Source organism: Etheostoma spectabile, chromosome 12 (genome assembly GCF_008692095.1).
Source record: "Etheostoma spectabile isolate EspeVRDwgs_2016 chromosome 12, UIUC_Espe_1.0, whole genome shotgun sequence".
NCBI classification, from domain to species: domain Eukaryota; kingdom Metazoa; phylum Chordata; class Actinopteri; order Perciformes; family Percidae; genus Etheostoma; species Etheostoma spectabile.
In genome coordinates, this window is record NC_045744.1 from 22,728,624 (window position 1) to 22,741,149 (window position 12,526).

Genomic DNA, 12,526 nt, shown 5'->3' on the forward strand with positions numbered 1-12,526 from the left:
GTAAAACATGCTGTTTGCTGATATATTATTGCACTGGTAATAATAAGGTGTGTAGTGTTACCGCACCCTGTGCAGAGATAGCGGGGTTACGTAGGGATTTTCCATCTGCTCTGTTTAATATCTAGAGAAGATGCTCACTAGTAGGCTTATTAGTGAAGTTAGCCCACAGTGCAGAATGAGGATTGCTGGCGCTGTGCTGTTTGATCAGCAGCCAGATGCTGGGAGCCATGCTTGCTGCTCTGTATGAAGCCTGCCGTCTGACAGCACAAAACAAAGCAAGCTTTGAAACAAACAGGAGTTTGCCATGAGTGAGGTAAACACAGAGCGAGCGCCATGGAGTCAGCACACTTTCCTCCCTGCTGGGGTGTTGCCGTCACTGCAGGGGTCCTGCTGGGTGCTTCAGATACAGATATGCATTGGTGACAACACTATGGTTAAGAGACAGATTAGCAGGGACAGGGTAAAGATTTAATTAATTTTTTTTCTTAACTCCGGATACCATAAATTGTAGACATTTAAGAATCTTCTAAAGCCGGATATGTACCCAGTCGTGATCCAATTATGAATATTTAGTTACACAAGCATTGCCCTCCCTCGGCTTGACATTATCCCTTTCCCAGAACGGTAAACAACAAACAACTCTAGGCCTCAGTTGAGTTCATCATGCTCCAATCCTGCTCCGTGTCTGGCAGCCAAACCCAAGTATCCGAGGACTCGGAACAGGAAGACAAAAATGAGTAACACAAGTAGCCTGTAGTCCGTGTGTGATGCATTCATGTGCAGAGTCACTATGATCATCCAGAACTTCAAAGAGAGCTTAAAAACAGCTCCTCGCCTGCCATGTTCCTGAAAATAATACAAGATCTCTTCCTCCGCGTACACGCCAACATCCGGCCATGCCTCAATCTTCTGGTCTTCTGGGTGGCCATCCATACGTGTTGCATCCCCGCCATCCGCTGAACTGTCCCTTACCCCATCTATTCCAGCGTTGCCATACTCTTTAATTTACCGGGAACTATGTGTGGAAGAGGCTTAATTCAAAAACATCCTAAATATCATATCTTGTTTTCTCACATAGCTCAGGCAGAACTATGTGTGATCAGTGATCCGTATTTAAATAATTTACTGACAACAATGTCTTGAATATCATCCCAAAAGTCAGGTGCACATTCTACAGTCCTTGAACAGAAAGATGTTTGTAGCACACATTTGTAGCAAAGCAGAATGCCCAGCTTGGGTTTAATGTCATCTACAGTTATTGTGTGTGCAACCTTGGATCTCTGAATCTTATCACCACAGCAAAGTCCACTGCTGCAGGGTTTTTCATTAAAAGTTAGAAACAGCAATGAACAGAAGAAGTCTTCCTGTGGTACCGTTGTCAGCATGGAGGTGATTGTATGGTGCAAATATGTTAGTGGGGAGACAGTGATCTGGGAAACGTAAGGATTCCAGAAAGCCTACCGTGTTCTGGAAAAGTGCTGCGGTGAAATGTTCGCAGGCTTCGTCAGCTCATGTTAGGTGGAAGCACGGAGGTGTTGCAGCCCTGCAGACTGACGGATCAAATTAGACTGAACACTGCTGGAGAGAAAGATCAAAAGGAGAGAGGGAGGGAGCGAAGGGCAGAGAGGGAGTGGGAGGGAGGAAAAGGGGAAGGGAGCAACGGAAATGAGGGAAGAGAGGAAGAAACAGAGGAGATGTAGGTTTTGTAATGTTGGGAATAAACACAGAAAAGGAGGACAGGTAGCACAAAAGAAAAAAACATAACAAAAAGTCAGTTTTAAGATGACAAAGAGGTGAGGGGCAGAATAAAGAGAATCAGAGATTGTTGTTGACTCAAGAGGGAACAGTAAAGACATAAGCCACTCACAGTTTAGTAGAAACAGTAACATTTAGTAATATTAGACACTTGAAGCTAAATACTTGAACCAGACATGATACAGTCAACAGTGATGTTATTTGATATTGCAGTTGTTATGAGTGAAATAGCATTTGGAGGAATGTGCTCAGCCCTTCTGTCAACTCCCCCTTGATACCAAGTAAAGGCAAAAAACGCCCCACAATCCTTTGATTGCCACACTTGTGGTGATCAGATGGAGATCCTGAAGCCAGCAGAGTCCACACAGCCAGAAAGTCCACAGAGTCCATCCTCAGCTGTTGAGGTAAATCAGTTAGTACACAAACATTGACACGGACGTTAATTTAAAATGACATGACATTTGCTGAGTTTGGAGACATACATACACATCTGCACCGCTGCAGACTATCAAAAATACTATTACAGCTATGTTTACAGATATATTTTATCCAGGTTATTATGTACAATGTGAACATCATGTCCTGAACACGATGACCAGGGAACCAGGACAATACTGAACTTAAAAACATACTCACCGAGACACTGTCTACATTTACATGCACTTAATATTCAGAGTTTTGTCCTAATTCTAACAATACAGTTATTAAAAATAACAATAAAAGACAATATTCCTACTAAGCTGTTTATATGGCTAATGGAAGTGAATATTCCACTAATATTCCCGTTTGCAAGCAGCCGTGCAAAACAGGACTTTCTTTTTAAAATAGAAATGGTCCGGATTTTTATTTTCCCTGGTGAAATGTTTGACAGTGTGTACACCGCATCCCTCTTTCACTTCTTCAACCACCTTCTTGAAAGGTTTGCTATTGTGGTTGTGATGCATATTCCACAAACTGATAACACCCAAGTCTTTCATTATGTTGGCAACTGTTGGCTGCTTGGTTTGTGTACAACAACCATAGCAACGCACACAGCTGACCATAAACCGAAACAGGCAAGAGGGCGTAAACTGTCACAAACTGTGGTAAAAACCCTGATTTAGACGCATGTTCCGAATGCGCTGTATACATGTACAAAGAATGCTTCTAAAACCTGAATAACATCCACGTATTCCACATGTCTTAATAGGAAAATGCTAAATTCTGAAAAATACCTTTTTAAAATGGAATAGATATGCTGTTACATGACCTTTGTCAAATAAGGAATATTGTCATATTCAAAATAATAGTGGAATATTATTGTGCATGTGAACTTCCTTTGCGATGCTTTGAGCAGGGCACATTAAAACTCCTTTCATCTCTGTTTTGGGATTTGGGTATTGGGAAAGCAGCAGATGTTTCAGAGGTAGATATATCTTAAAAGATTGAAAAATGTAAACTCAAAGCAACGAGAAAAGGTTTTTCCTCATTTGGGCGAGTTGAACCTTTAACTCCCTAACAATCCTTTACAACTAGAGCACTAATGAGAGAAGTGAAGAGAAAACAGGGCAGAGAGCGCACTTTAAAGGTGAGATCAGTGACACGATCACCTTCTGCTCTTAAAAAAATGATAGCGTTGAATCCTCCCTCATGGTTAATGAGACACATGCTGCGTTCATGCTGCATCATCACTGCATCTCTGAAACCATTGCTGTGGCTCACAGACTCAGGAAAAAATACTAAAATCAAAATCAAAAAGGTGCAACAGGGGAGAAGAAGCTGGAAAAAATGGACCATTTGAAAAATATATAATGTAGTGGCTCAAAATGTTTTCATGGCACATCACTGGTTTATGAATACACAAATAAATTGTCTATATGTTTGAATCAGTGACACAATTTTCCTGTTCATACAGCAGAGCCAGGCAGATGAAGTGTGACCCATCCCTCGACACTGCTGATTGGCAATGTTGTATTTTGTGTGTGGTTAAGTGGGGGGTTATCAGCAGAGAGCCAGGAAGACCCTGAGGGGAAAAAACATTGCTTTTTGCTGTCTTTGAAATATGGTGCAAGTGCTGAAGAGTGTAATTATCCCCTCAGTCTCATCAGAGTTGCACAGAATTAAGTTTAGAGCGGGTTTGGTTGTTCCCAATATCATTTATCATCCACAACAGCCGATGTCCAGCCAAAGCTGAGACTTAACATTTATTAAAATCATTAGTCTCCGCTAGAAGAATCTTTTTAATCTGGTTTAACACAGCTTTGCAGTATTTCTTTCATACCTATAATTATACTCTATTCGCTTTAATTATACTCTATAGCAGGGGTCTTCAACGTTTTCCAGGCCAAGGACCCCCAAACTGATGGCGAGATGGAGCGGGAACCCCCTAATTATATATATTGTATAAAATTGTGTTATATCAAACTGGTCCTATAGTGCCATGTGTGCACTGATGACTGAAAGACATCTTCTGCCTCCATTTATCTGTTTACTACAGTGTGTTGAATTCATGTTAATGTGGATTTAAAGACATTTCAATTAGTGGAAAAAATTGCAGGGGGGAAATTGTCATCAATTAAGAAAGTGGACACGATGTCATTAAATTTGACTAAACTCATAAAACACATTGGTCCAAAAGACTTCTAAATGTAGGGACATGAATTCAACTTTTAATTTGTAACAGGGACATTTAGTTTATTATTCTCATATAGGTAAAGCTATGATTGGCTCTTTTGTTTTTTCAAACGTGGAAACAGCCGTCAGCTGGGCACAACACCAGGACTATACACGCCGCTGAATAAATTGGAGGTTATTAGAAACTTTGCTTGGTGAAATGTGTGCCAAGGGTTACGGAAGCGGTTCTGTCAGCATCTTGTGGCCCAACACCCCCGACTTTCTGTTGGTTTCTCCGTACATTTGTTACCCATCTTGTGGGTATTTGGGCGTAAACCAATTGAAATGCATACCAACCTAAGCAGAAGCGCAATGAGGCATGGCACCAAATCAAAAGAACTGTCTAAACCAATGGCTGGAAAGGTGACAAAGGCCAAAACCTTTGGTCTGTTTGGTCAGATCACAAAAAGAGGTATGTCAAACAGAATTCTGCCACGTTTCAGAGGGTTTCTGCATTGCTATTGCATCAGTAGCTTATGCAGACCTTGGACCTTTTTTATTTGGTTCAGGGGAACAGAGCTTCTGTGGGAACAGAGGTGGGATTATTAAGTTGATAGGAAAATCCTCTCATTGACAACCCAGCACAACAACAGGCCAAGTCTGCAGATTGTGATTTTTTTTTTATGAAGAAGAAGAAGAGGCTGTGAGTCAGCAGTGTTTTTCCCATCACGGCTCATTGGTATGGCTGAGTGGAAAGAGGATGAGGAGCTGACCACTCAGCTATATATGATAAAAACCCTTTATGTGGGGGCAGACACCGTTGAAAAAATAGCTTTGTAAATGCTTCTCAGCAACTCGTCAAATGGCCTTTGTGTGCTCTGATTAATTTGACTTACAGTTAATACGCCCGTCACAGTTTAGTTTTAATGAAAACTCAACTCCTGGCACTTGCTCTTGGTGTTCTTCACCAGTGTTTTGGAAGAAGAAAATAATGAGAGTAACAGGTGAAGTAGCTTTAAAAGGGTTTTCTCGGTTAGCGCTGTGTAGTGGATAGAGACTTTCAAGTGGTAAGACACTTTAAAGTGTTATATTGAGGCATGGAATTTGGAGTGGTGTTAGAACCCCCACCTGCCTGATCCCACTTTAACCCCTGGCTGTTTGTGAGGTTTGGTAGAGCCGACAGGTCCTCCGATTCCTCTATTCCTGCAGAGGTTGGATTGAATTGAATAGAAGTGAAGTCCTTATTGCGATTGCAAGTGTTGAAGAAGCACTTTAACACAAGACACCAGACTGTAGGTCTTCAAATCCACAGACAATATTCATTTTTATCTCTGTGTAGCAAGCTCTACACCCAGAAGTAGAACATACTGTAATTCTAAAATCATTTCAGCAGCTCCATTTGCAGTTTCATTTTTTTTTATAATTTTTATTTGATTTAGTACATGCTGTCATGGGGACATCAGTGGTTCCCACAGGATGAATCCCTCTGATTTTAGTAATGGTTAATCTATTGTCATCATCAGGTCAACATACTTAATTACCAATAAAAAACACAGAACAGCTAGCGTGGCTGTAGACTATTAGAGCCCTATCTTGTACCTAACGCAGCGCAAAGCCAGATGCAAGTGTCTTTGCTAGTTTAAGACCGACTGTTGTCCATATCCCGTCCAAGCACCCACGTCGTTTAAATAGCAAATTCACCTGCGCCCATCTGTGCGCCCATGGGCGTGCTGGTCTTACAGGGAGGAGTGTGAAGCACTGTAACCCAAACCCCCAAGTGACAAACTGAATCAAACTTCATTTAGATAAACACAGCTTTTTACGTTTTGACACTCCTGCCAGATCAGGTGTTTTATGATATAAAAACGCATTAGACCCTTACATAAATGTAGCCTTAGCTTCTACAGGTAGTGGGAGAAGGAGCAGCTGTATAATGGCTCGCTCACACACACACACTCACGTATAATCAAAGGCTTCACCCTAACTCCTGGCCTGGAGGAGTGAAGCAGGGATGAAGGGATGCAAGGTGAACAGCAAGCCACTTGAGGTCGAGAGATACAGACAGAGACAAGAGGTGAGAGAGAGAGAGCGAGAAGGAGCCAGGTTGTTGCTGCAGGTATCAGAGAAAAAAGCAGCAGATCTCACAGCAGATCCCATAGATGTTTACTCCTTCAGGCGCAACACACAAGCTCTGGCTTTCTGATTTTGCCTTTAGAAGATTTCTTTTTTGTTTCTCTGTCTTGAGCTGACTCTTGGTCTTTTCTCTTTTGTGTTTCCATCTTTGCTCTCCTTTGCTTGTGTCTTATATAAACCTGTCACCGTCATCCACTGGCCTGTCCATCCTCTTTTCCCTCCATCCATGTAGCATCAGTAAGCTCTTCCCAAACATAGAAGGAAACTATTTACTGTTGCTAAAATTGCCGCTGTTTATCTTGTCATTCCATTATGCCCTGTGTTATAATTATTATGAGTCAAATACATATATACATATCTATAATTATTGTAGTTTTTCTCTCTCTCTCTCTCTCTCCCTCTCCCTCTCTTTATCAATTTCAATTTTTCTATTTCAATTTGCTTTATTGGCATGACAAAATCAATATATCTGTGTTGCCAAAGCATAACAACAAACATACATACAGTACAAACAACAAAAGGAGTCAATACATTGGATGTAATTATGAGTAATAAGTCTGTATAAGTTAACAGGATAAGTATGTTAAAATCTCAGATAATAAATTAATTCTGTGCATGTCCCTCAAACGGTATGTTGAAACATACATCTCTCTCTGTCTTTATCTGTCTCTCTTTAAGTTCAATTCAATTTCTTTCAAGGGGCTTTGTTGGCATGGATGTCTCCCTCTCTTTCTCTCTCTCTCTCTCTCTCTCTCTCTCTCTCTATTAATCTATCTCTCTATCAATCCATCTCTCTCTCCAACCGGTCGAGGCAGATGGCCTCCCACCTAGACCCACTTTCCGTTCATACAGACAAACAAACAGACAAAATGACAGACACACCGAGCCAAAAACATGACCTATGTAATAATAAAAAATAAAGAATGTGACCAGACTTATACTGCAATGTTTGGAAAAGATCATTGCTAAAACTGTCTGCAGGAATCCAAACCAGTCAATCATCTTTTGCTCTGTAAATGAACGGAACACGAAAATTTTGGCATTATATATCCATCATAAGGGGCCCTGCCTTTACTGAAGATTGGGGGTAAAACCCGTCCTTAAAAATGAGCTGTACAACAGCCTTTAGAATAGATTAGATTAGGACTGAAGTCTGTATATGTGTTGAACTACGGTATGTTGAAGCTCTGAATCACTGAAGTCCGTTATGTAACAGTCATGCAGAGGATGATAATTAGGCACTTTCCACTCTCTGTGTGTCCATCTGCAGCTCCAGTCGGACCAGGACAACGGCAGTGGCTTAGTCAAGTACGTTCTGTCCGGCGAGGGGGCCGGCACCCTCTTCGTCCTCGATGAGAACAACGGTGACCTGCACGCCACGCGCCGCCTGGACCGCGAGGAGAAGGCTTTTTATATCCTCAAGGCCACGGTGGTCAACAAACGCACGGGTCAGAAGCTGGAGCCGGAGACGGAGTTCACCGTCAAACTCCACGACATCAACGATAACGAGCCTCAGTTCAGCAGGGAAGTTTACACCGGCAGCGTGCCTGAGATGTCTGATATCGGTAAGGACCACTCTGACTGGACCTCGTCATTGCAGGAAGATTGGTAGGGTTGCTTTGATTTAGGGCTGGACAATATATCGATGTTATATTTAAATGTCAGAATCAGAAATCAGAAAAGGTTGTATTGCCACAATCAGTACATCTATGTGGAAAAAACGAATATAGACATACAAAGCAACTGTTGCATAAGTTGAGTGTTGAGGGTTGAGTGCAAAATTTGCAAAGAATATATAATAAATGCAATGGGCAGATGTGAAGTCCAGGATGAAGGTTATTACAAGTGAAGTGACTAGGGTTGGGGGGGCGGGGGGTTAAGAGTCAGTGTCAGTGAGGCTCCGGGGCCTTGTTGGTGAAACATCTATATATTTAATATGTATTTAATGTACATAATATATAAAAGATCATCTTTGATTTTGGGTATCGTAAAATTGTTATATGGCAAGTGATCTTTTCCTGGTTTTAAAGGCTACATTAGAGTAAAGGGATGCCCTTACCAAACTGTTCAATTATTTGTATATACCCACAGAGACATTAAATTGATATTATTGATGATTCTTTTTTATCTAAAATTTCATTGTAAAAATATTTTGTGAAAGGGCCAATTGTCAGCCCAACAATATTTTCGCAACATCCAGGTATTTGGTCAAGAATATTGTGATATTTGATTTTCTCCATATCGCCCTGCCCTACTTTGATTTCCCTTTCCATGTCATTTTTGAATATTTGAATTATTTGTTAAACAATTAAAGCATCATTGTGATATTTGTCAGTAATCGCCATGTAATTGTGTATCTCTCAGGTACATCAGTCATCCAGGTGACAGCGACGGATGCTGATGATAGTATGTATGGGAACAGTGCCAAACTGGTGTACAGCATCAGCCAGGGACACCCGTACTTCTCTGTGGACCCAAACACAGGTATGTTTGAAAAGGGTGTCAATCGCACGTTTTATCATGAAACAACATTATATTGATTTCTTAAAACTATACGACATTTAGTGTTATCACAAATTCTGCCACAATACCATTTTGATTCGATGCAATTCACGGGCCTGTGAGGCCTAAAGTGTAAAGATAGATAGATAGATAGATAGATAGATAGATAGATAGATAGATAGATAGATAGATAGATAGATAGATAGATAGATAGATAGATAGATAGATATTTATTGATCCCAAGAAAAATGGGAAATTACGGTGTTACAGCAGCAAAATCTGTCACACAGCACAGAATATAAATATAATGAAATACTAGGAAAAATAGACATACATACAATTTACATGAAATAATAATAATAGGAATAAAATAAAATAAATAATATTTGAATAAAAGAGCTTGTGACCGGGAGTCTGGGCTGTTCAGGGGACCGGCAGCCGATAGTGAGGAGATGTTTGCTGTATTTGACAAAACATGTTTTAGGCTAAAATACGGGTGACATCGCTAAGAGAACCTTTAAGAACAACTTCAGGTTCAGTCGAGGACCGAAGGGTTGAGGAGCTGTTAAATAAGGGTTATGAGATGCAGCCTGTGTAAAACAACAAATTAACAATTCCCAAAATGTTTCTCTAACTGTGTATAACCAAAGCGGTGAACTTTGTTGCTGCTTTGCTAGCATGACAAAGCAGAAGTGCCACTTTTGGAAGTCACTCATTTGATCAGCTTGTCTGTAAGGGAAATCTTTCACCAGTGTCTGTACCAACACATGGACAGGTAGCGGGGACAGCATCTTCGTCTTTGTTTCAGCTCCATATGTCATTTTACACCAATACATCTGTTTTTCTATTAATATAAAACATGAAAAGCTGGAAATAACTGGTAATGAAATGTAAATAGTGCACATCCCCCCTGCACATTTATTTCACTACCCTGGAAAAAGAACGACAAAAGGCCTTTGTCGTAAAATCTGCTGTCATAAACGTAGATGTAAAAACACAGTGGAGCTTAACCCATGCCTGATAGAATGTACTTTTATCTGTAAATGTTAGCCATGCAGTTAGATAATCGGTGCATTAATCTTCCTTTCTCTACTCATCTGTTTGTTTCTAACAAACAGAGGAGTCATGGACCCGGACAGATACTACTCGCTGGATTAAACAGCAGTATTACATGTTCTCTCGAAACTGACACGAAGTGAGAAGAGAACAAGAATATTGAAACAAATGTGAATTAAATGAATAGATTAACATTTTGGGAAATGGACTTGTCTTTCTTACTTTCCTAGAGTGAGACCAATCTTACACTGAGTTTTGTGCATTAAAGTTATAAATGGCTTTAATGTGCAGAAGCTGGATATTCTTTATGTGTTAGCCATAGACTCGCATTACTAGACCTTCCTCCGCAGCGCCACGGAGGAGGGTCTGCCTAGTCCACATAGCATTTCGGGATGAGAGAAAAACGTGCTTCAGTTTATTAGCATTTAATTAAACCAAACATAATCGTCTTGGGCGGCGCTAAGCGCCAAACAGAGACACGGTGCCCCCGCAAATAGTCTCGGGAAGGAACATGTTTTGGTGGAAAGTGTGTACGTTCAAAAGTTGTTGTAGTCGTCAGATTGGACAGATAGTCTAGCTAGCTGTCTGGATCTACCCTGCAGAGACCTGAGGACCAGGTAACCATAGTCCTCAGATTGACAGATATCTAGCTAGCGTCTGGATTTACCCCGCAGAGACCTGAGGACCAGGTAACCATAGTCCTCAGTATGGACAGATAGTCTAGCTAGCGGTCTGGATTTACCCGGCAGAGATCTGAGGACCAGGTAACCATAGTCCTCAGATTGGACAGATAGTCCAGCTAGCTGTCTGGATTACCCGCAGAGACCTGAGGACCAGGTAACCATAGTCCTCAGATTGGACAGATAGTCTAGCTAGCTGTCTGGATTTACCCCGCAGAGACCTGAGGACCAGGTAACCATAGTCCTCAGATTGGACAGATAGTCTAGCTAGCTGTCTGGATTACCCGCAGAGACCTGAGGACCAGGTAACCATAGTCCTCAGATTGGACAGATAGTCTAGCTAGCTGGTCTGGATTTACCCTGCAGAGATCTGAGGACCAGGTAACCATAGTCCTCAGATTGGACAGATAGTCCAGCTAGCTGTCTGGATTACCCGCAGAGACCTGAGGACCAGTAACCATAGTCCTCAGATTGGACAGATAGTCTAGCTAGCTGTCTGGATTTACCCGCAGAGACCTGAGGACCAGGTAACCATAGTCCTCAGCTTGGACAGATAGTCAAGCTAGCTTTCTGGATTTACCCTGCAGAGATCTGAGGACAGTCCTCATAAATCCTGTTTAAAATGATAACATACAGGAAGTCCAAGGCAACGCATATCTGGCTGAAAATAAGGGAAATCCAGCGGAATTTCCGGCTGCATCAGAGCAATCCCGGAAATGTGACGTTGTCGCTATATAGACAACATTAGCAGTGATGTGATACAGCTCTTTACTATGTACAGAGAGCCAACAGTAAACAGTGAGCTGATATTAATGAGCTCAAATCTAGTTGGATTATATGTCCTGTCAATCCCCAGTGAGCGGCAGATAGGACAGCCAAAAATGAGATGCAGAATACATATTTAGTTCTACCCTACAAAACATTTAGTTCGAAACTCAGGCTCATGGTTTTACTTATAATATTTGTTCATTTCAAAACACATTTTAAATTATTTTCTTCAATAAACAAAATTTGCAAATCTGCCATCATCATAGAGCCCGCCTATCTTTGCTGTGCCGACATGTGAGGGGGAGAGAAAAGAAATCACAGAACACATCAAAAATCCACAGTGCCTGGAGCACATAGGACAACGCCTAGAGCTAGCTCTTAAAAATAAACTTAAAGAGAAAGCATTCAGTCCCTCCACATCAGCAAAGGGAGACCCATAGAATCAGCTGTACACACCGATGTGCAGCTCTCACTTTTTTTCTTGTTAACTGTCCTGCCATTTCCCTGTTGCTTCCCGTCTGTCTGTGGATGAAAAGGAATTATAGCGCTCCAACAATAAAAAGTGTGTGTCTGTCTGTCTGTGTGTAACTTCTCCCTCTGAGTGTTACACACTTAAAGTGCCAAAACTGGACTCACAACACGTATTTCCACATCCCGTCTCGATAATGTAAATATTCTTGGACAATTATGTGCAATAATTACTCGGTGCAATAATGTATTAGTTGCATGTTCAAAATCCTGACATGTTCTGGTGTACTGATGACGGCCAAATGGAGTGGCTGTTTAGATTTAACGTATATAAGTTGGCGACTTTTGTGTCTAAAGCATGGCAAAAAAGACAAGAAGGTTTATTAGTTCAATTTATGTTCTTATTTGGGATCCTGGTGTCTTGTAAGCCCGTGTGGACTGGGCATACTTCTTTTTTTTTTGCACGAAAATAATAATGTATTTCTTCATTCGTACATGTGCGATAGCTGACAGTACTGTAGACATGTTCAGCCACTTGTTCTACTGATGTTCACACTCTACTCCAGTAAATT

General features: G+C 41.2%; 1 protein-coding gene across 2 annotated transcripts in view; it reads left to right on the forward strand.

Moving 5' to 3' along the window:
* LOC116699636 (cadherin-6) overlaps window positions 1–12,526 on the forward strand; it is an 82,871-nt gene that overhangs the window by 34,475 nt on the left and 35,870 nt on the right. For both annotated transcript variants that reach the window (XM_032532318.1, XM_032532319.1), the window contains exons 3-4: window positions 7,751–8,045; window positions 8,845–8,964. In XM_032532318.1, the coding sequence (XP_032388209.1) occupies window positions 7,751–8,045; window positions 8,845–8,964 (415 nt within the window). The remainder of the gene's footprint in view (window positions 1–7,750; window positions 8,046–8,844; window positions 8,965–12,526) is intronic.